This window comes from Girardinichthys multiradiatus, chromosome 7 (assembly GCF_021462225.1).
Source record: "Girardinichthys multiradiatus isolate DD_20200921_A chromosome 7, DD_fGirMul_XY1, whole genome shotgun sequence".
Classification (NCBI taxonomy): domain Eukaryota; kingdom Metazoa; phylum Chordata; class Actinopteri; order Cyprinodontiformes; family Goodeidae; genus Girardinichthys; species Girardinichthys multiradiatus.
The window spans coordinates 26,262,414-26,287,735 of record NC_061800.1 but is presented as its reverse complement, the minus strand read 5'-3'; the positions used below and the strand labels follow the sequence as shown (position 1 = coordinate 26,287,735).

Sequence of the window (25,322 nt, the reverse complement as noted above, 5' to 3'; positions counted from 1 at the left end):
TGGTCTTGTTTCAAGTGGAGAAAAATTGAAAATTGACCCGCAGCATTCATTTAGTGACAATGTGCTAAAGTAATATAAAGTATGATGGGTATTCATCACAGTGATCCGCACAAGCAGGGGCAACACAGCAGCACAAAGGGTTCTCAATTGAAAACTGTAATGCTCATTAGTCTCAACACTCAACACCAGCACCAATCAGAAGTTACATTAGCTGTAAGAGGGTGTCCTGGAAAAATTACCCAACAAAAAAAAAATCCCAGAACACACTGGGAAGTGAATCAGCCTATTGTGTTCTACAACAAGGCTGTCATATTTTATAGGGATCTATCTGTATATTACGCACTTTGTTTTATTCTGGGATCATTTAAGATGACGGCTCAGTGTTGCAGCCATGACAAGATGGAGATTTCCATCCTCGTAATTTCACATCATTAATTGTCTCAAAAGAGCGTGATGCCTGGGGATGAGGGAAAACCCAAAGATACTGCAGAAATGACATATAACTATTTTAGTCAAGAAGCTACAAATAGCCGTGAGTGGAGAAAAACAATACGAGAAGGAAGAAAAGAGAAATAACTGAAGGATTTTTCTCCTGGTTGAGAAAAAGAAAAACAAAAGTTCAACAGATCAAAAATATTTACAAAAAATGTCTCTGATAGTAACTCAGCAGTTCACACATTTAATTACAGTATTGTGAAAAAGTTTGGAGTCACCACTCTGTTCACCTTTAAGAAGCCAGTCCTAATCTTCATAGAGATCCATAGCCATAGTCAGAAAGATGTTCTACATTTGCATTAATCTTCCCTAAATCAATGTTTTTTTTGCTTTTGGGGTTTGTCTCATCTAGATGTTTTTTACATCTAGATACTGAAATGTTTGCCTATTCTTCTTTGTAAAATAACATAAACTCCATCAGATTAGATGGAGAGCATCTATGAACATCAATTTTCAATTCTTGTCACAGATTCTCAGTTGGATTAAGGTGTGAACTTTGATTAGGCCATTCTCAAACATGAATGTGCTTTGATCTAAACTATTTAATTGTAGCTCTGCTTGTATGTTAAGGGTGAATGTCCTGAAACTCTGCCTCATGGAAAAGCAAACCCACAGCATGACACTGCCACCACCATGTTTCACCTTAAGGAGGATGTGTTTAGAGTACTTTAGTTTTCCACCATACATACTGTAGCAATCGGCACGTATGTAGGCCAAAAATAAGTTTGGTCTCATCTGTCCAGGGCACCATTTTCCTACAACCTACAGGACTAGTATCAAACTGCTGGATGTATGGCTTCCTTCTTTCCACTAATCCTTAAAGGTCAGATTTGTGGAGTGCATGAATAAAAGTTGTCAAACGAATCTCCCACCTGAGCTGTGGATCTTTGCAGCTCCTTCAGTTATCATGCACCTCTTGGCTGCTTCTCTGATTGATGCTGTCTTTGCCTGGTCCGTTTTTGACAGCGATGTCTTGGTAGGTTTTGTAGTTTGTCAGACCTTTTTATTTTCAGATAATGGATTGAACAGAGCTCTGTGTTTCCAGTGCTCACACAGCACCAACTATAACTATAAACGTGAACTTTAGAGGAAATAGAAATAATGATAAAGTAGGATTATGTGCATGTGTGTTTACAACCATTTTTTTTTATAACCTAGCCCTGCTTTAACCCTCTCAACAACTGTTTGCTGTCTGTTCTTCACAACAGATCTGGGTTTTACTTCAGGGCATCACAGGTAATGGGCTGAAAAAAAAAGTCAAACTTCTTGGATCATCATTTGTAAATCAATGTTGCGTGTTTTCCTTCCATTTCTCAATTAAGGAACTTTTTTGTGTTAATCTTTCACATGAAATCCCAATAAATTGCATGTTTCCGATTGTAAGGTGAACAACTTGTAATGGTATGAATACTTGTGCAAGGCTTTATATCCAGGTCAAATTTGATCTATTTATGGGAATTCTTTCCATAATATTTTCCATTTTACTATGTCTCCTTTCGTTCTGTATGCTCTACTCATGCTGCAGACCCGTTTTAGACATTAGAACGTATCTGTAAAACATGTAAACTGACAGGATCAGAAATGAAAACAAAAAAGACAAATTCAGTTCCTCGGTTTTATTTGTTTTCTTAAGAATCTCCCCTGTTCGAACGACATACAAAACACTATTTAATTTTTACAATGAAGAGCTTCAAAAAACACATGAAACTGTAGACAGAAGTTTAGAAATGAATGGAGGATAAACCAGGTTTATCTGAACATTAAGAAGAACCTGCAGTTCCATGTGAAAATATTAAAGATCACTTCATATCACACAATGTGATTAAACACATGGAGGAGACAGGGAACCACGCCCTCCATCTGAATTAATTACCTCCTCTAGTATATAAAAATCAGCTGGGAATCAGAGAGGACGTTTCTGTTACGCCTATTATCACCAACAGACTTAAAACAGCATCATCTTGGCTGCAGCTCCAGTCCAATGGTGATGAGGGCTTCTGTACAGACCGGACTCCAGGCCAGCAGGATCTCTCAGTCAGATCAGGCCTGCGATGCTAGCCTTTCGATGATTCTCCTGTAATCTTCCAGGGCGAGCTGATAGCTCTTCTCCAGCTCCTCGTGCTGTGTCTGCGTGTCCAGTTGACCCATGTGGGACACCAGCTCCTCCGGCCGTAAGCACTTCCGCATCTTCGCCAGCTCCCTCTGGTTTTTCTGTATCGGCAGAAACGGAAACGCCACATTAGCCTCATCATTTCTACCGTCAAACTATGAACTTGTGATGAAAAATCTGGAGCTTTAACTCTTGACATCTATGTGACATCCATTGGACAAGGAACATCACAAAGGCGGCCCTTTCTGTCCTCTTCTGATGAGAAACTTTACCAGTAACTACAAGAATCTGCTACCATGTCTTAGTAGGATTATGGTGCTCTGTGGTGAAGCTGAAGAGGACAGAATCCAGCATAATAAGGAGAAGGATGGATGGATGGAAAGAATAATAAATGGAAGGATGGCTAGAATATACATGCGTGATACACACTTAGATGCTACACACAATAAAGTCTAAAAATACAAGTATTTTTCCAAACTATTTTCATTTTCATAATTATCCCACCCTGGAAAGTCCTTGAACTCAATTCGAGGCTTTTCCAGACTGTGTGGGAACCTTAATGACAATTCAAATAGCAAGGTAATAAAAGAGACAGCTAAGAGGACAACTACACAGCAAACATTAGTGACAGGGTTGTTAATTTCCCAGAGTACCAGCACGTTGCAAGACAAAACAGGCACGCACGCACACACCCCCCTACACACACACTTAGTCCTAAACAATGTCCTGTGTGTGGAGAAGCATGCTCACGCATGCTTGCAGATATATTCACCAGGGAACCGTGGCTCAGACCAGAAATGTACAGACCCTCTTACATTTGCAGGCCTGTGGCCTCTGTCATTCAACCAACTACAAGCTAAAATCTCCTGAGGGAAGCAAAAAAAAAAAAAAAACCCCCTCTGCATCTGGCCACCAGATCCCTCACTGCCACTCTCCCAAGGAATTCCTCCGTCCCACTTCGCCACATAGGTCTTTTCAGTGTCAGTTTCTGCCTTTTGCCTGAGACGTGCGGTTTCCCCGATGACAGCATATTCTCTAATGGATGGTATGCAAAGTTTCACCAAGCAGCTCAAGTACAAAATGTCACAGGCAAACAGGATGTAGGGAGTTATTCTGGTGCACATATCTACTTAGTGTTTCCCATGTCGAGTCTGAAACACGGACTCAGAGGAGTTTCTGTATTTTCTGGTGCAGTTCACCCAGAGCACAAAAAATAACAAAAACATGAGATAAAAGTGGACTGGTTTTATAAAAGCGCAGAATTTCAAATAGAAGCAGTTTTTTTCTTCCTTGAAATAGGGCTTCAAATGCACGATCATGAAATGATTTCTCCCAAAGATATGCAAACCCCGGCTAATGTCGTGCCTGAATAGAAAAAAGCCTGAGCTGCTGCAAAACCACAGACGCCTGGTGTGCCCCATTGTGGCTCTAACAATACGCCACTGGTAATCTATCAATTTTCACAGGCCTGCAGATCAATATCTCTGCTGTTTTAAAAAGGTAACATGATAACTAGTGACAATACCAGACTGAGCCAATCAACTGTGAGCGTACCATTTGTCTTCTCCCAATCAAACGATTGTCATTTTATGCTAAAAGGAGGTGGAGGGCTACACACTGATCCGTGTTTGACAGCAGAGACAGTCTGACGTTCACATTGATTTGAATACATAAGGAAATCGCTCAGAGTGACGCTCTGAAAGCCAACATGTGGAGCTGTGGTAATCATAACCTCACCTTGTAGGGTCCAAAGAGCCTTTTCTTCACCTGTAACCGGTACGCTTTGGCTTTCTCTTCGTCACTCATGTCTGTTGCTCTTAGGCGCAGGATTTCGTACACTCGCCTCGCATGTTTCTGCAAGAAACAAAAACCTAACAGTTGGCATAATGTCTCAACTGGAATCTTGGTTTCTTGACAACACAACCAGCCATAACCAGCCGGCCAGATAAGCTTAAGCGAAGTGATGCCTGTGGCTATTTTCTTGGAGCACCTTGTTGATTTTCAGCTTTTCTTGGGCCTCTTTGATCATGTCGGCGGAGAAGCCAAGGTGCAGCTTGTCTACATCGAAGGACGGCAGGTTTTGGCAGAGTTTCGTCAGCACGTAGTCTCTCAGCTTCACGTAGTTCTCTGAGGGGTCTTCAGCTGCAAAGACGAATCATTGAAACCATTTAAATTAGATGACTGTTGACGGTCAGGTTTTAGATTAATTTCCTTCCTGCCTGGGCAGAAACTTTGACAATGTAGTAAAACTGTCCAACTGGCTAAATACACTCCTGACAAACATCTTAAGACCAGGGAAGAAATGACAAGTATTTGCATTTTGTGTTGGTGGATAAGAACCAGGTTTTGTAAATGCTTCAACCTCAAACAAAGATGGTTGATAAATTAGTTTAATACAAAATCTACATCTTTCCTTTAAGGGTTTAACATTCATGACCCCATGAAGCTAAAAGGCAGAAAGGCTTTCTGTTTCTGAATGTGGTCGAATCATTGAGATGCACAAGTGAGGCCTCCTGCAATGTGCAAGAAACCCCTGCAGAGGTTGGACGCAATAAGACGGCCATTTTAAATTTCTTACAAGACCCAGATGAGGTTGGGACAAAAATGTCAAGTGGCTGAAAAATTCCCCCTGCATAGAGCTGGAGCAACTAATGTGCCATCTGTGAAGACACAAGGAGACCTTCAAACCCAAATTAAGACCTTCACAGATGAGGGAATCTGTGAGAGACGGGTTGAAAGCCCAAAAAAGTTATTCAAAGGCTGTTTGGACTTTGCGAGCTGACGGCATTCAATGTTACCGTGATGACAAGGAGATGCCACTGGAGATGCTTTCTACACGGCAAGGATGGATGAGGTTTCATCATGATCTGGGAGCTTTTTCCTTTAATGGAACCACAGAGCTTCAGGTTGTGGAGGGGCTATCTGGAGATGTCGAAGCAGACGTCCAGATGAGGGCAGAGGGCAGAGGGCCCTCATCTGTGTGATGATCACTGGGTCTTTCAAAGCGATGCTTTGACCCACTGAAGATATTCAGGGATGAATAGAGGGATTTCCAAACCATGGATGCTCTTCATAAATCCATCTTTACCACATGGAGCAAAATTCCCACTTGATAATGCAATTATTATTGAGTTTTCAAAAATTCACCTTTTCTGATTTCTTCGTTTTTGCATTTTGAAGCTAAACCTTGTTATTGATCCAGCAGCACAAAATGTTAATAATAGAAACCTTTTGCTCCAGGCCTTAAGATTATGATCAGAAGCCTTCATGCTCTGCATACTGGCAACATGCAGAACGTACAAGCATGATCCTTTAAATATAGCATCCTATTAAAAATTGAATCTCTGCAGTCCTTCAAGATTGCAGCGTTGCACTCACAAATTCATCAAAACATATCTGAATCTGCAGTAATTATTAAAAAGTTAAAAACAGCTGGAAATGTGACAAACAAGGTTGGATGAAGTGATATCTTTGGGTCCCCAAGTCTCCATCTAAAATCATTTGAGGATTTTTTTTACAAACCTTTAACACACTGAAGGTAAAAATGGTCTAAAACATCAGAAGTAAGTTCAGATGTTTATTGGCCTTCGTTTAGACACAAAAGCTCCTGGCTGCAACTGAAGAGGCCCTCTACAACACAATCCTGTCATTTTTGTATTATGAAAGAGAGAAAATCTGAAAATGCTTTCAGTTGATAGATGTGGTGAGACTGAAGGAAAATCGTTTTACACAAACATAATCAAATATGTTGTCTTATTCGTTCCAAAGTTACTTCTGCACACGTGATTTGCATATATATAATTATATTTTCATCTTGCATTTCTAGGAAAAGCTTTAAAAGCAAAGCACGCCTTTTTATCTTTTAAAGAGGTCTGTCCAGTTCTTTGAGGGAATCTGACGCTCACCGGTGATGTCCTGCACTTTGGGCAGGCCGCAGTAAAACCTGTGCACCGCCTCCAGCAGCTGAGCGCCATGACCCTCTCCTTGGAAAGGAGGCAGGATTAGCATCTGGCTGTTCGGTTAAAGGGACGACATACAAGCAAATGAGAAGAAAAAAAAACCAGCATATTTGTGAGTGATGTAAGTTGTTTTTCTGACAAGAAAGAGAAATTCCTTGATTGAAAGCAGCAAATAATAGACTTTTATACTGATTCGTCAATGCAACAAATCAAATCACATAAAAAGCTTATCTATACAGTTGTTTTCAGATACAAATATCCCTGGTTTTGGTTCTGAAACAAAGTCTGGATGAATAGCTGGCTATAGAAGCCAGTAATTTGGGCTCTTTGGGAAGAGGATAAAGAAATGTATAATTTTCCACTGCTTTTTTTTAATACAATAGAATGGGAAGGCACGCGCTGCCCCAGCAATTACCTTACACGTGGTCGGGTTTTGTCTGGGTATACGTAGTAATTATAAACTGTCATGTAGCCAACAGCGGCGTAGAGCGTCTCCCCGTCTTTATTGTACTTTTCAAATCTGCAGATAAAACACAAAGGCAAACAGGTCAATTACAGGCACACTCCCATGCAGTGTCCGTTTTAGCCTCTCTGTTCCTGCAACCCCCCCCCACCACCACACCGGCGCGCTTCGAGCCGCTGGGCCCCGATTGGTACACCTGCTGCAACCTGAATACATTATGCACTTAATTGGAGTACTGCAACTTAGAGGAAGAGAAGGGGTTGGAGGAGGGTTTGAGCTCCTCCAAATCACTTCAGTCCTTTTTGCCCATTGTCACTTCTAATAGGTGCCAGGGTAAAGAAAACACTGGCAGAGGCTCTTTTTACTGTTAAGACATTGTTCAGTGTTTCAAAAGACAACAGTATTCAATTCAGCCCTTTGCCCCTAAAAAAATCTGAAAAGGGCTTTGGGTACAAAGGAAGCTCTTGGCTGATCAACAATTCTCTGACAGGGGGAAATATAATCAAACTAGTCTGGTAATTGGTCACAAGCGCCTCAAAGGGGGGCTTTGTTTTTCAATGACACAATATAGGCTTTAGGGTAAAGTGTGGGGGTGGGAAGGCCCGGGGGGGAAGAGATTGGTGTCAATTAAGGAGGGTACTCACACAAGAAAGAAGTCCCAACGATCGTCGTCTACGTCGAGGAAACTTGCGGTCTCAATGAACCACATGAGGAAGGTCTGCAGGCGCTTGTGGTACTCTAAGAATCCGGGGCAGTGGATGTCGGCCTGGAGCAAACGCAGCGAACACCAGGCCGTTACGTTTACTGTGAAAAAGCTTCCCAAACAGCCTCAACGAGCCGCACTGGGAAGGAAGCGAGAGACGCTTGTACCTTGTGAATCTGGTAGGTGAGGTCTTCCGCCTCCTCGTTGTGGACCGTGTATGAGTGGAGCATTGTGCCGAAGGGCTTGAAGTTGGCCTCCTTCTCCAGCAGTGAGATGAAGTCATCGGTGTTGGAGGTGAAACCAGCAGGAATTATTTCCCGGATCTTTCCTTCAACATCGTCGGGCTGGTTGACACAATGAAACCTGACTTAGTCAACAAACATACAAGGCCTTTCACACCCGTTCGACTTCTCACATTTTCCTCTGTTAAAGCCTCAAGCTTCAATGCATTTTTTGTGACAGACCAACAGCAAGTAATTGTGACATGGAAAGAAAAGCATAAATGCATTTATAAATCAGCCCCCTTTATTCTGATACCCCCCAACATAAAATCCAGGACTACCAATTACCTTCAAAAGCCACCTAAGTGGTAAACAGACTGTACTGATAGGTCAGGCAAGGAGAGGATCAATCAGAGAAGCAGCCAAGAGGCCCATGGTAACTCTGGAGGAGCTGCAGAGATCCAAAGCTCAGGTGAGATAATCTGTTCATGGGACAACCAATAGTTGGACATGCAACAAATCCGACCTTTATGGAACAGTGGCAAGAAGAAAGCTTGGGAGAAGCTCTTCTGGTCATATTAGATTAAAGCTGAACTTTATGTATCCAAATAGTTGCTTGTGGTGGAAATGTGCCAATGCACTTCACCCTGAACACACCACCACCACCCTGAAACACGGTGGTGCCAGCATCATGCTGAGGGAATGCTTTCCTTTAGCAAGGGAGACAAGAAAGCTGGTCAGAATTGGTGTGAAGATGGATGGAGCTTCCAGGCTTCCAGGTTTTTCCAGTCCAGGAAAAACCTGGAAGCAAACCTTTTCGAGTTTGCTTAAGATTTGAGAATGGCAGAGTTTGACCTTATAGCTCGAAAGATGACCCTAAACATGCAGACAGAGCTATAATGAAAATGGTAAGTCCCCAAATATGTACCTGTGCTCTGCATCTTCATACAATCCCTTTTGTTGCAATGCCCCAAATTAGTCTATTTTGTATCGCAGTTCAGTATTTTCATGAATGATGGAGAATACATTTCATCAAAATGTTCAAACCTCACAGGTTTAACTGCACATTTTCACCTACAAACTCAGTGCTAAAGTTTATTCCCCCTTATTTTGGTTCTGATCTAGAGCTGCGTGATAGTATGAGCACATGCGATATGCAGTAATGCAGGGGAATGCTGCTATGACGACATGGACATGCTGCATAAAAAAACACGTAATGGCGGTAGTGTCTTTCTACTTTGGATTCATTGCAAACATAGACACCCCCAGACAGAGTGAACTCTATGCAGCTACTGGCAAAAAAAAGTTTTACTTCTATCTTTATTTATAGGTTTATTAAAAAAGCAGCATCTGGCTACATCTGCTGTTTAGGCGGTGCAATAGCTTCATTCTGTTAAAGAGGTTTCCTTTAGGAGAAATTTCTCCTAAAATACTTTCTGCTGCATTAAACAACAACCGTCAGCCAATGCATTACCGGCAGGTCGAGCCTAAATGCATGGTACTTATGCAACTAATATTTATTGCAATGCAAGCAGTTTTTTGCTAAACTGATATCATGTACATGAAAACCGCCGTAACTGTAAATCTGTAAGACTTGGTGCAGGCCTATAATGACCCATACTTTGGTCAGCTGACAGATGATGACCCCAGATCAAACTTAAACATTGCTCAGTGACCTCCAGCTAGGAAATACTATCTACTGGAGTCATTTTTTACAGCAGCCTATGAGTTGAACATAAAATATGACTTGCAAATCTACCAAAACTGCAAAGGTGGGAAACGGTGAAAGTGGGAAATGACTCAAACCCGTTTTAGGTCAAAGCATTTTCATGTGTTAGAGCGGCCCAGTCAAAGCCCAGAGCTAAATCCAATTTAGAATCAGTGTAAGGAGTTAAAAACTGCTGTTTATACAAACTCTCTATGCAATCTGGCTGAGCTTGAGTGATTCTGCAAAGAAGAATGAGCATAAAATGCCTGTAGAGCCATGATGCCATAGATTTGCAGCAGTGATTACACCTTGCAGTGGGTCTGACTCAAATGCACAAAACACTTCTCAGGTTTTTATTTTTCAAACTTTGTTGATCTATGACATAAAATATCGATCAAATTGATAAAGCACGTAAAATGACAAAGTGTGAAATAGTTGAATTAGTTGTAGAAACAAACTAGAACACGTGACATTTTTTTCCTCTTCATTTAGTTAGAGCTGCAAAAGCAAATCCGCAAGTGGACATTTTTATTGTTGCTGAAAAGAAACCCATTAGGCAATTAAAACTGTCAGCTGAGCAGAGGCACCCCCAACTTCCCACCAATGAGGCCACTTAAATTCATACATTTACTACTTACGTTAAACCATGAATATGTGATGAAGTTGACACAATAAACACATTTCTGCTTCTCACTGAGTAAGAAAACCTGATGAATTGATCTCAGCTTAACAAACCTTTTGGCATCCATAATAGAGCCCTCTCCTCTAATCCTGCCAAGTGAACCCAATCAAATGAATTTGCCCCCACGTTTTCAAAGAGCCTCAGAGACAAAGGGCCCCTACCCACGGACTTTTTACTCAGTGCAACGTGTGGTTAGTTCAGCTGTGATGTTTGCATTGTATCCATTTCCACAAGGATTGACATGAGAACACTTTGCTAAGCGGCCCTTTCACACCATTTACATGTGTGATGGGCATTATTGGAGCACAGAGACCCTCGCTGCTCTGCATTGAAAACCGGGAAATGAAGAAGGTCTGAGCAAAACGCACTACAAAAGGCTAATGCAACATACTGCTAATTCTTCGCCCCCTTTCAGACATCAGCTAATATCTAACTGGAAGTAATGCACCTGCAGCTGAATGCCTCTTAACTATTGTGATTGTTCGGCCACATTTCTGGGGGGACGAGGACCACACTTAGAAGACCATGGACAAACAAGTCGTTTTGTCCGGGCCACTCTCCTACCTACTAGACGCTAAATTGCACTGCCTCGAAGAATAGACGCCTCGGTTTGCCCTGAATGTAACTCAACAACGCTCCTTTGCAGCAGTTTGTTGATGTTCTTTCATTTCTAACAACAAGCACAAAGCATCTAATTTGTTGTATTGTTATAATTTGATCTGTTAAATCCATTGTGAGGGCCATACTACATTTAATAGTTATATTCCCCTGATTAGAAGGCAGAGTTTAGGGCATTCTTATGAAATCAAAATCAAACGAACAGCATTTAAAAATGTATTCCAAGTATTTCCGTTTGCACTGACATAATGATGTGGCATTAAATGAGTTTTCTGGGAGACATCCAGCAGCGCGAATGTTATTCTGGCTGAGCTTTAGTGGGATGAAGGTGAGTTCTGGTCAGAGTTTTGAATCAATGTAGCAAGCAGCTGCATCAACCCCCTCATCTTCCGCCAGCTGCACCGCACCCCGACCGTCTCCACGCTCACTCAGAGACAAACACCCTTCAGACGCAGCCTGAACCGTGTGGCTCCCCTCGCTCCCTGCAGCTGCACTCAAACCCTCGACAAGGTGAACCAATGCTCAGGGGTCAGTGTTGAAGTCGGAGGAGGGCTGCACAAAACGCCACCGCTCGCCAACAAGTCTCATGGCTCTCGATGGGATAAAACCCAGCAACAATCCACATCTTTGATTGACTAAGTCTAGAGCTGAACATTATATGGAATTTGGGTAACATGCATTCAAACTCTGCTTACCGGTGATATTTTTAGCCACCTGGGTGGATGTTCACTGTATACACCTGAGCCATAGCTTGCAGACTGGGATGCTAAAGCTCTGGACAGGTGGTGTGGACATCATGAAGATGGAAAAGAGATACAGAGTAGTGGGGAAAACCTGGGTTCATCACAATCAAAATGTCATGTTTTCTTAACATTATGCAGCCCTAGATGAGACCATATAGTGAAAAAATAAATATCAATTCTTGCTTATTTTACAACTTTAACACAAGATGTATAGAGATTAATTTATTGATTAATGCCGTTTTTTTTTTATTTTGCCTGATTCATGTCATCAAATTAAAACTATACAATATTTCACATGTCAAATGTCTAAAAACCGGCTGCTAAAAATAAAAGTTTTTGACACAATTAAGTTCAGTATAAAGTTCAGCTCTCAGAAAGACATAAAAAACTATCAGGTCATTTGTTGAGCTTTTATTTAATGAATGTGATCACTACATGAAGAGACTTAATTCAGATCATTTCTAGACCAATAACTCACTCCTGGAGAGAAATCATGTCTATACATTTCATCCAGAAAGCATTCACAATGCTGCATTTTTTTCCCCCCACATTTCCTCACGTTGCTGCTTTTTTCCAAAATGGATTAAATGTGTAAATAAGAGATTTTTTTTTTGTTTAGATCACATATACATAAGTATTTGGCAGGGATACACCAATATAAAATTTCAGTCCGATAGCGATATCCAATGTTAATGTCGCCGTTATGGCCGATAACCGATATTTATATCATAAATATCTCACTACCCTTTCAGCTCCGTGAAAAACAACCACACCGGTCACGGCGCTGATGGTGTAGGGGTTAAGCGTGCGATAATATGCAGAGGCTACAGTCCTCAAAGCGGCTGTCCAGGGTTCGAGTCCCGGACCCCCCTCTCTCTACCCATCTTTCCTGGCTGCCTTGTGTCAAAAAATAAATCAATAAAGGCCACTAGTGGCAAATAAATATCTTTAAAAACAACCACACCGCTGACATTGCTTCCCTGCTTCAATTAAACACCCTACAGTCCTGCATCACATCAAATGACCAAAGAAATACCACAGCCAACCCCCTCCCCCTTGAGAAACACAAACAGCAACAAGAGCAATAAATATCGATTATTAATATCTGCCCAGTTTTATTTATCAGACCGATACCAATATGTTAAAACATTACTGATATCGGCTGATACTGATATCAATGCCGATATATCGTACATCCCTAGTATTTTGTATTATTTGTTGATGCAACTTCGGCAGCAATTACAGCCTAAAGTCTTAAATATCCTGCCACTAGTTTTCCGCATTTTCACCCATTCCTCTTTGCAGAACCCCTCTAGCTCCATCAGGTAGGATTGGGAACATTGGTTCAAAGCCATTTCTCCACAGACGTTCAATCGGATTCAAGTCTGGGCTCAGGTTAGGCAAGGCAAGTTTATTTATAAAGCACATTTCAGTAGCAAGACAATTCAAAGTGCTGTACATGAAAAAAGGAAAAAGAGACATAATAGAAAAAGTACATTACAGTGGCATAAAGGTAATTAAATAATTGAAGAGAATAAAAAAATGAATAATTAAAAAGATGATTATAAAAATATTAATTAAATAAAAAAATGTATGATAAAAAGATTGATAAGCAACTGAAAGGAAAGTTGGACTGAAAACTTAACTAATAATATTTAGATATTACATTGAAAGGCCACTCTAAACAAATAATCTTGAATAATCTTGATTTAAAGCAACTTAGGGTTTTGGCACTTTTACAGTTTTCTGGGAGTTTATTCCAGATTAGTGGAGCATAAAAACTAAAAGCTGCTTCTCCATGTCTGGTTCTGGTTCTGGGTGTGCAGAGTAGATTTGAGCCAGAAGACCTGAGAGGTCTGGCTGGTTGATACACTGACAACAAGTCTGTAATGTATTTGGTGCTAAGCCATTCAGTGATTTATAGACTAATAGAAGTATTTTAAAGTCTATTCTCTGAGCTACAGGGAGCCAGTATCTGGACTTTAGAACCAGGCTGATGTGCTCCACTTTCTTAGTTCTAGTGAGGACGCGGGCAGCAGCGTTCTGGATCAACTGCAGCTGTCTGATCGACCTTTTAGGCAGACCTGTGAAGACACTAATCAAGACAGTAATCAATTCTACAAACGATGAACGCATGGATTAGTTTTTCAAGGTCCTGCTGAGACATTAGTCCTTTAATCCTGGAGATGTTCTTCAGGTGATAGAAGATCGACCTCGTTACTGTCTTTATGTGCTTCTGAAGGTTCAGGTCTGAGTCTATCACTACACCCAGGTTTTGAGCCTGACTGGTGGTTTCTAGCTGTATTAACTGAAGCTGTGTGCTAACTTTTAAATGCTCTTCCTTTGGTCCAAAGATTATTACTTCAGTTTTGTTTTGATTCAGCTGAAGAAAATGTAGGCACATCCATGCATTGATTTCTTCTAAGCATTTACCCAGCGCTTGAATGGGTTCATGGTCACCTGGTGACATCGTAACGTATAGCTGTGTGTCGTCTGCATAGTTATAATAACTTACGTTGTTGTTTATTAAAATCTGAGTTAGGGGGAGCATGTAGATATTGAATAGGAGGGGCCCTAAGATGGACCCTTGGGGAACGCCACGTGTGATTTTTGTGGTCTCTGATGTAAAGTTACCTACGGACACAAAAAAGTCCCTGTCCTTCAAGTAGGATTTAAACCAGTTGAGTGCTGTCCCAGATAGGCCGACCCAGTTTTCCAGGTGCTCTAATAAAATGGAGTGATCAACAGTGTCGAATGCTGCACTAAGGTCCAATAATACCAGCACTGTGGTTCTTCCACAGTCTGCATTTATACGGATGTCATTGAACACCTTGACAAGAGCAGTCTCTGTACTGTGGTGAGCAGGAAGCCTGACTGGAAGACATCGAAGCGGTTGGTCGTTGTTAGGAAGTTGTTTAACTGTTGAAACACAACTTTTTCAATAATCTTACTGATGAAGGGGAGGTTTGAGATAGGCCTGTAGTTCTGCAGTAGCAGCTTGTCCAGGTTTCTCTTTTTCAATAGAGGTTTGATAATTGCTTTTTTTAGGGTCTGGGGAAAATCACCTGACAAAATAGGTTGTGTTTATTGTTTGAGTTAAATCAGACATCATGACAGGCAAAGCTTTCTTAAGGAAAGCTGTGGGTAAAACATCTAGACAACAGGAAGAAGAGGTTAGTTGCTGTACGATTTCTTCTAAGATTTTGCAGTTTATTTGGTGAATTGGGAGTTCTAGTTGGAGACAACTTTGGTACTGGCGTTGATGTGGATGTGCTGACTGCCCCTCTGATCTTTTGGGTTTTTTCAGTGAGGAAGTAAATTCATTGCAGGCCCTGGTAGAGAGGAGTTCAGATGCTACAGTTACAGGAGGGTTTGTTAATCTGTCGACCGTGGTAAATAATGCACGAGCATTGTTAATGTTTTTGCTGATGATCTCAGAAAAGAAAGATTCCCTTGCATTTTTCAGTTGTAGGTTATATCTGTATAGTCTCTCTTTATAGATAATATAGTGAACCTGGAGTCCAGTCTTTCGCCACCTGTGTTCAGCTTTTCGACACTCCTTTTCTTAATTTCTGCCTGGTGGAGCACTTCCCACGGTGACATTTTCTTCCCAGAAACAACTTTCACTTTAATTGGAGCAATTGAATCAATGATGTCCGAGATTTTAGAATGAAAGTTATCTACCAGCTCATCTACAGTGTTACAGGGCAAAGTGGAGGTAGAAGAGTAAATGTGGTTAAAGGTTTCAGCAGCACTGTCCTTAAAGATGTGTTTCCATATCATTTCTCTTTGGCAAACTGAGTTATTAGAGATGATGCTTTCAAAAATAATAGAAAGGTTGGAAAGGTTAGGCCACTCAAGGTCAGTCACTATGTCATCCTGAAGCCACTCCTCAGATATCTTAGCTGTATGCTAGGGGTCAGTGTCTAACTAAAAGATGAACTGTTGCCCCAGTCTGGAACAAGAGTGTTCTCGAACAGGTTTTCATCCAGGATGCGTCTGAACTTTGCTACATTCATCTTTCCCTTTATTCAGACCAGTTTCTAACTTGGTGCTGCTGAAAAACATCCCACAGCATGATGCTTCCACCACCATGCTTCACTGTAGGGATGGTATTGGCCACGTGATGAGTGGTGACTGGTTTCCTTTAAATATAACACCTGGCATTCATGCCAAAGAGTTAAATCTTTGACTAATTTTATTTCTCATGATCGGAGAGTCCTTCAGGTTTCTTTTGGCAAAGCTCCCATGTGACTTTGGTCTGGCCACTCTACTATACAGGCCTCACTGATGCAGAGAAGGTTGTCCATCTGGGAGGTTCTCTTCTCTCCACAAAGCAACTTTTGAGGTTCAGAGTTCAGCCATCCAGTTCTAAAAGTCCTAGTGGTTCCAAACTTCTTCCATTTCCAGAGGCAACTTTGCTCATTGGAACCTTCAAAGCAGAAGAAATGTTTCTGTATCCTCCCCCAGATTTGTGGCTTAAGACAATCCTGTCTTAGAGGTCTACAGACTTGGTTGGTTTCTGCACTGACGTGCACCATCAGCTGTGACACTTTATTTAGACAGGTGTGAGCTTTTCCAGATCCTGTCCAATTAACTGAATTTATCACAGGATCCACCTAAGCTCAATTTTGTGTATTTGTGTCAAGTTATCAGTCCTTGACGCAGGCTGTCACGGGTCGACTATTTCCTGTCAGCTCACTTTCAAATAAATTTGTAAAATAAAGGCCACTAGTACCTAAAAATGTTTGAATAAATATTTAACATATTTGTAACTCAATAAACAGATAATTTAATAAATATTTTCATTAACCTGCCTTAAATGATATAAGGATCATGGTTAAACTATAAGAATCGCCTCTCAGAGTACCGTAGTTTAACTGGATCACATAAATATTTAAGTGGCATTTTGGCACCAAAATCAATGTTGCTTTAAAAAAAAAAAAAAGAAAATCCACTCTTCAATTAAAATGATCATTATCTATAATTTCTTAAGTATGTGATAGCAAATCCATGGAAAAAATTGTTTTGTACCACCATTTCAAACGTTGAGCCCATAAATCCAATCTATTTTATTTTCTAACCCCAGTATGTAGAGTACACCCACAGGCGTGTATACTTCACATGATGAATGAGGTACTATATTTTCTGTTCTTTGGATTATAATCGACATAATAGTGATACAACAATCAATAGATCAGTGATCAGAATTGGCCAATCCCCCCAGATCAGCGCTGACCTGTGATCAGCAGGTTAAATACAGGTTAAAAACAACCAGCGATGTCATGAAATTCTCCCTGTTTTCTACTGGCTCAGAACACAGCATCTGCTCCCTGTATTTACATTTGGTTCTCCCACCCCGGACACATCTGACAGACTTTGTGGTTTGCAGTGACCGGTTTTGGTTCAATTGAAGTGTTCTCAGTGTGAAAAGAAACCGGTCCACCAGAAAAAACTTACAAAGCAAACGACCTATAGATGTGAAAATGCCCTCTTAAAGAAACCCCAGCACATTTTTCTTTAATTGTCAATGTTTGTAAAATTTTATTTGTTAAAGTATAACAAAATAATTGCAAAGGAGCTTGGATATCTTACAATCCTTGGTTAGAAATTGCTGTCTTAAGAGTAGATATATATTGAAAAGTACGACTCCACATGTAAAGGAGTCTGCACTGAATTTCTTACCTCGACACAATCAAACGTGTCTTTAACTTTTGCTGAATATTTCACTTTGAAGAGGGTGCTCAGGTTTCCAGCGGTGTAGTAGAGCTGGATTTGAAGACCTTTGTATCCAAAAGCCACCTCACTGTGGAGAGAACATAACTCCAATTAGAAAACAAGTCTAAGAGAGTTCGGATCTATGTCAGAGACTCATAAAACGTAATGTTATAAAACTCACGGCTTCATGCATAAACTCATTACAGGGTGGAAATGAAAACCATCTGATTATTCTTTTTGCATTCGCTATCATTAAGCATACACCTGGCTGGGTATAGTGAACGCTCGCTAGGGTCACTAGTTTCACTTTGCTGCATTGTGGTGTGATAATGAAAGAAACAAATACATCACGGCAAAACAGGATTCATTATTCTGCAACTGTGTGATTAAGGTTTACCAGCAATTAACGCTTGCCGAAATAATTAATGCCCCAATTACAGAGTTCCTTTTGAGTTGATTGCAGCGAGCGCAAAAATAACCGATCCAAGTTTCGACTAATTTGGAAGCGCAATTTAGAGCAGAACGACAAGCTAGTGTACGTCCGCACTCAGAGACAGGTGTCACTGCCGACAACGCAGAGCTGCTCGAGTTCAGCGTCTCTTTGGTGCAACAAATTACTGGAATCCTGCAACTCCGCAAGGATGTGCAAGTTCCCCCCGTCACTAGAAACAAATCTGTGCTCATGTGCCCACATCTGGCTCCTCATTGTTTATCTGACTTAAAGGAAAAATAATAATCACATTTTCTATCAGAGTGTGTTATATCACAGTCGCGGGTACAAAAAAGCAATTTAAAAAAATGTGAAAACAATGATGAGCTTACTGAAAAAGTAAGTAAATCTGGTTAAATTCATTGTCACTTGATGAAAAACTGGTTTGGACATGTTATGACAAGAGAAGTTGCTTTAATAGCTCTATAAATATGTAATTTAATCAAAATAAAAGGCTAAAAACAACTTAATCCTAATAAAAAACATAAAATGTGCATGTCATCACCTCTATTTATTAAATGAGCTTCTTATTGCCTGAAACAAAAGTGCACATTTAGGTGGAAAACACATTAAGAGGATTGCAATGTACCAATTTTAATTACTAGCAGATGTCAAACAAAATACTGAACGAAGTGAGAAAGTTTGTTCAAGCCATACTCCGAGTATCTGCCACCATGCAGCATATAAAGCATATGATACACAAGACAGGATGTTATGTATGGTCATAAAGCAGCGAGAACCGTCCTAATGAGCTAGTTTCAGTGTTACTATCGCCTCCCAGCAAGATGTTTCCTATATTCAACGTGCCAGTTGACTAGATCCTCTCTGTGAGGAGTTTATGTGCTGTCCCCGGGCCGATGATGCGTGTGGCTTTCCTTCTGGACTCTCAAGATTCCTCCAAGAGGTTGGCTTGTCTGGCACATGCACGAGCCAAGGCAAGACAGTTTATGAGCGCAACAAGAGCTAATAAAGATGTTGCACATCCGAACGAGCAGAAGTAGGAAGATAAAAAGCTAAGCCGTGGAGAAACAGTTGCAGCACTTTGGTAAAAGGCGTCAGGTCTAGGTAAGGTCCTCCTGAAAGGAACTGGCTGGCTAATGCATTTTTTAGGCGCAGCTTTAGGGAGTTTTCTTGGGTTGACAAGCATTAGTGAGGAGAGTAATATGTTTGAAACTAAACAACTAAGTAGAAAAGTAGCAGGCGAGTTAAAAGATTGGAGGTAAACCAATTTGAACCAATTTTAATTTGGATAAAACCATTTGCTCAGCTGATGTGTGATTAGGAGTATGAATGGCCCTCTGTTTCTGTCTGTCTGTCCTAGGCCTATATAAAGCTGTAAATATCATGTATTATTTAGTTTATTTCCCTCTTTCTCTGCATCCTTCACCAACCAAGCTGAAGAGCATCAAGTTGGTGCGACCAATAGAACACAATAATAGGAATTACATTAACCCAGGTTGAAAAAAATCTTCCATCTTAGCCTAATTTTAAACAAAATTTACACTAGAGGTAAGGTATATCAGCTGATGATGTACAAATAGCAATAAACCATAACCACCCATATTGCACAAACAGAAGAATGTCCTACAATAACTACATGCAGGCTTTAAACTCTTTAAATGAAGGTAAAGGTGTAATTACTGACTCTGCAAAAAACGCATCTCACTGAGGCTACGTTTAGAGACTCGGTGTTGGGTCACCTTTAAACTGATGCTATTTTTACTTTCATTAATATGTACAACTGAAGGTGTGTTTGAACTTTGGTATACTCAAGGTGTTTTATCCCCATAACCTTTTTATCTACCTAGAACATAATCTTCAGTGCGATTCCACTGCTGGGTCGAACACCAGGTGGGTTACGCCTGGTGTTCCGACATTACGCTGATGTTGTTACCATCTGGGAACGCAGCTCTCTGGCCAACAGAGCAAAACCATATTCATTTCAGATGGTTTTGTAGCGGTTATGGTTTAAAAGTGTACCGGCACTCCAAACTGTGTGGAAATGTGTAGCTAGAATGGATCTTAAATAAAGTGGAAAGGAGAGATCCGATCAGGAGTAGAAAATGTTACAAAAAGAAACTTTTGATGACAATTTCATAGCGGTTAAGCGCTGAAACCGTCTTAAAATCACTTAATTTTAATTTCAAGGAAGTTTGTATCAATCCCAGATCTTTAATAATTAAAGCCTGCAGGGTTTGCCTCGTAGGGACAGTAACCACAACACTCACGCAGCAGCGTGTCTGCTCGATTCAGTCTTAAAATCTGTCAATAATCAACAATCCTGGGCAGAGTAGTGGGAATAATTACATCCCGTCTTTAGCTTTGCTTCAACTTCAAATACACAGTAGTGGGAGAAAAAAACTCACTCATCTCCAAATATTTGGTGGCTGTACTCTGGGTGGAATGTGGTGCCATCATCATCAAGATCATCTGGAAACCGAACTGGAAGCAACAAATCATTGATTACACTGAGACATTAGGAGAGGCCAGCAAAAACGTTGAATAATAGACAAATAGGATCTAACTTTTGAAGCAAAACAAAGACACCTACCTAACTTCAGGCAGGTTGCTTCATTTGTATCACACTTGTATTCAGCCAGTTTCTTCTCCATCGCATTTACATCTGTAGATGCCCATAAAACATAACTGTTGCCAAGGAAACACTCTCCACTTCTCATTTTCTAAGACATGTAAGATTTCTTTGGTTTCTTATGACAATATGATTCTGTTTTATGCTGTTTAAACACGTGTGTCCACCTTTACTGGCTCCTGAGACCCATATGATGAAATCTGGAGCTATACTTTGAGTAACATTGATGTCTGCAGGTCAACTGATTAAATAAAGCAAGAGATATGAGCACCTATGATTCAGGAGTCATTTTTATTATCTTCTGAAGGCCCAAATAAAGCCAAACTGACAAATAAATAAAAAGCAAATAGCAAGTGAAGCCCCTTAAACAGCTTATAGTTCAAGTATTTAGCTTCTGTCTGAACTTGTGAGAATTTAATTTAAAGCATCAAGCTAAACATGTCTCTTATACAGAAATAATACAGCTAAGATACAATCCAGTAAAAAAAAAAAAAAAAAAAAAAGGCTTTTCAGAATTCAGGAATTTACGTAAATAACTGTACGACAGTCTGACACATAAAGCAACATGCAATGGTTGATTAGTTCTGGATACTGTGCTTTATCAATGCAATTTAATGCATTCACTCATGCTATAGTGGAAAAATGGCCAGTGGAGCTTTTAAGTGTACATGCTTTTGCTTTTTTGTCCAATCTGAATGTGTCAGATCATCAAACAGATTTTATAAACCTGAGTAAATAAAAAATTTAGTTTTCAAATGATGATGCAACTTACAAAGGGCTATCCAAACTAATCTGAGCCTAAGTGAAAAAGTAATGACCCCTTGAATCTAAAAATTTGTTGTGCCACTCTTAACATCGGTGTCTGCCATTAGGTGTTTCAAATAACTTCCATCTGCAATTTTGAATCTTTCTTCTTTGCAGAAATGTTTCAATCTGGCCCCAGTTTTCAAGCATAAATGTCCTGTTTTTGATGATGCCCCAGGATCTCAATCAGATTTAAGTCTGGACCTTTAGTAGACTGATCTCTGTTTTTTTAATCATTAGGAGGTGCCCTTGCTTCTGTGCTTTAGGATATTGTCCTGCAGCATGATCTTCATGCGCCTGAGCTCAAGATTGACTTTTTCCCTTAAGACGTTTTGGTAGAGAGCAGAATTTGAGGTTTCATCTATTACACCTGCTTGTCCGTGTCCTCAAGAAGCAGAGTGACCCCTGAACACCACATGACCAGCACCGTGTCTGACTGTCCGTGTGATGTTGTTTTAATGACATGATGTGTTAGGTGTACACTGGACATAACAGGCAGCAAATCTTCCAAACATTTTCCATTTTATCTTTATTATACGAATAAATATGTTTTTTTTACATCTTTGTTCATTTAACATTTTTATCTCAGACATTAAAGGCATAACTAAATATGGCATACAACCTTCTATTGTTGTTTTTACTGACTTTATACATTCATACAATCCCAGTATTTGGTACTTTACTTAGCAAAATAGTGGAAATGGATGTATATCTTTATCATATATTTTGACCTGCATTTATAATTTATAATATTGATTTTCTATTTAATCTGTTTATGTCTGTCTGATGTTAAAGTCTGTTTAACAACCTGCAACATTTAGGTGTGAGAAAAATAGAAAACAAAAGAACCCTCAAAATGGGCAAATACTTGATTGACAGCACTGTATGTTCAATAGCTCTTTATAACCATAACTACATTATGGGGTAACACCAAAGAATGACACGTCAACATATCTGACTGAAATCTCAAGAGTTTCTGTGCTTAAACGTGTAGATGCTCTACAAAGACCCCTCACCACAGATAAGCTGGGCTGAAAGCTCATCAATCCATAATATTATTAATGAAACAGAAGGCCAACACTATTTCTGATTAGAGAAAATACAACAGGAAAGATGTCTGCAGAATAAACTGCATCATTGCAACACAACGAGAACTCCGCACTTATTAACACATCTACAGCCAACAGAGAGTTAACTCTTAAGTGTTACGAAAACCGAAAAATATGATGCCATGACAGCCTGAAAGCTAACGTTAGCGTGCAGGCCCCCCTCGGCTTCACTTGCTGTGTCGTTAGCTCGCTTTATGCGGTGTTTTATAGACGTTTCAGGTCAGGTCTGCGCCTCTACCAGGCTAAGAGGAGTCCTAACAGCTATAGAATAGCGTAATATATGTAAATGAATAGTAAATAATTTGCTAAATGTAACATTTAGCTCCTTACCCGCCATTTCCGCACACTGTGTTATTGTCCCAAAAGACCCGCGGAAAATGGAGTACTTCCGGGTCAACATGTTTCCGTGGAAACAGGATGTAGATCGTTAGTTTGTTTTATTTTATTTTATTATTAACCTCCAACCGACTGTTCATTTTTAACCGAAAGATTTTATACCGTTGTTGTAAATAAAATAGCATATTGTATTGCTGTAAGGCTATTTGTATCGTTTAGTTAAACTATGTCAGGGATCATCTCGGCTTTTTGAGTAAGGAAATATTATACTAAATTATCACGATATTGTCACGAACTGGTTCACGGATTGTCCCCCGGATTATGGGCAGGCGGTTTTCCTATATTTTATTTTATTATCAATTAAACAAATTAGATTTTCAGGTTCTTTTGCCGTTTTTAAAATACGTATTTTAAAAATAATATTGTTTATTTGAACGTTTTGATCTTTTTTGTTGTTGTTGTTGTTAGCTATAATACGAATAAATATGTTTTTTTTACGTCTTTGTTCATTTAACATTTTTATGTCAGGCATTAAAGGCATAACTAAATATGGCATGCAACCTTCTATTGTTGTTTTTACTGACTTCATATAATCCCACTATTTGATACTTTACTTACCAACATAGTTGAATTGGATGTATATGTATATCACATATTTTGACCTGAATTTATAATTTATAATATTAACCCTGCCTGAGTTAGATTTATTCCGAAAATCAACAAGGAATTCAGTCTTGCACTGCGTTTGTTTTCTTATTAAATCCGGGACAATGTTGTTGTATAATCATTACATTCCTCAAGTGAAAGGAGGTTTCTCCTTATCAGGAGACTTAATGGATTGGGTGAGATGGATGGATAGACAGATTATCCTCTACAGGTGAGCCACTGAGGGAATAATCATCATTTTTCCTTTAATTCCAAATGAATTTAATTTAGGTAAAAACAAAATATTAAAAAAAAATCATCACCATTGAAACATTTAGACTTAGCTGTATTACTTTTTGGGGGGGGGGGGGGGGGGTTGTTTCTGCATGGAGTTTGCATGTTCTCCCTGTGTATGCGTGGGTTCTCACCGGGTACTCCGGCTTCCTCCCACAGTCCAAAGACATGCCTGTTAGGTTAACTGGTCACTCTAAATTTCCCTTAGGTGTATGAATAAGTGTGTGCTTGGTTGTGTGTGTGTTGCCCTGCGATGGACTGGCGATCTGTCCAGGGTGTACCCTGCCTCTTGCCCATAGACTGCTGGAGATAGGCACCAGCTCCCCCGTGACCCACTATGGAATAAGTGGTAGAAAATGACTGACTGACAGATTTATGCCATAACGGAAACCAAAGGGAGCAAAATACATCACCAGAGTCTAAAAGGCATGTAAGCGTCCCTGCAAAACATTCATACCATGATATTGTCAATGGGTGAGAAGTGGGACACATCCTGGACAGTGTGTCAGTACATCACAGGGCTAATGAACTATCAATGGACTGTTATTTGGTGAATACACTATTAAGGGAATTAACCCTGCAGTTTATCTTGAGTCTATTCTTTTATGTTTGCTGATGTTCGGGTGCTAACCCAGATTGTATCCAAAAAACAAAAAACCACGGCTGCCCAAATCACGGCAGAATTAAATGTGCACCTCAACTCTCCTGTTTCCACCAGAACTGTCTGTCGGGAGCTCCACAGGGTCAATATACACGGCCGGGCTGCTATAGCCAAACCTTTGGTCACTCATGCCAATGCCAAACGTCGGTTTCAATGGTGCAAGGAGCACAAATCTTGGGCTGTGGACAATGTGAAACATGTATTGTTCTCTGATGAGTCCAGCTTTACTGTTTTCCCCACATCTGGGAGAGTTACGGTGTGGAGAAGCCCCAAAGAAGCGTACCACCCAGACTGTTGCATGCCCAGAGTGAAGCATGGGGGTGGATCAGTGATGGTTTGGGCTGCCATATCATGACATTCCCTTGGCCCAATACTTGTGCTAGATGGGCGCGTCACTGCCAAGGACTACCGAACCATTCTTGAGGACCATGTGGCACCCAATGGTTCAAACATTGTATCCTGAAGGCGGTGCCGTGTATCAGGATGACAATGCACCAATACACACAGCAAGACTGGTGAAAGATTGGTTTGATGAACATGAAAGTGAAGTTGAACATCTCCCATGGCCTGCACAGTCACCAGATCTAAATATTATTGAGCCACTTTGGGGTGTTTTGGAGGAGCGAGTCAGGAAACGTTTTCCTCCACCAGTATCACGTAGTGATCTGGTCACTATCCTCCAAGAAGAATGGCTTAAAATCCCTCGGACCACTGTGCAGGACTTGTATATGTCATTCCCAAGACGAATTGACGCTGTATTGGCCGCAAAAGGAGGCCCTACACCATACTAAGAAATTATTGCGGTCTAAAACCAGGTGTTTCAGTTTCATGGTCCAACCCCTGTATGTACCTGACTGTTGTGAAGTGCCTTGAGACATGTGTTGTGAATTGGCGCTATATAAATAAAACTGAATTGAATTGAACTGAATTGAATTGAAATGTATAAAGGGATGGCCCAGATTTTGACTTTTTG

The 25,322-nt window shown here is 40.3% G+C and overlaps 1 protein-coding gene across 1 annotated transcript; it reads right to left on the bottom strand.

Moving 5' to 3' along the window:
- Positions 1-2,096: 2,096 nt before the first annotated feature.
- Positions 2,097-22,830, bottom strand: hat1 (histone acetyltransferase 1). The gene is made up of 11 exons (XM_047371623.1): positions 22,744-22,830; positions 20,462-20,533; positions 20,277-20,352; positions 17,388-17,508; positions 7,898-8,074; positions 7,672-7,793; positions 6,980-7,084; positions 6,511-6,617; positions 4,596-4,747; positions 4,343-4,459; positions 2,097-2,706 (listed from the first exon to the last, which is right to left on the bottom strand). Exons 1-11 carry the CDS (start codon positions 22,811-22,813, stop codon positions 2,536-2,538), a joined length of 1,290 nt encoding a protein of 429 aa, XP_047227579.1. The 5' UTR covers positions 22,814-22,830; the 3' UTR covers positions 2,097-2,535.
- Positions 22,831-25,322: the final 2,492 nt, after the last annotated feature.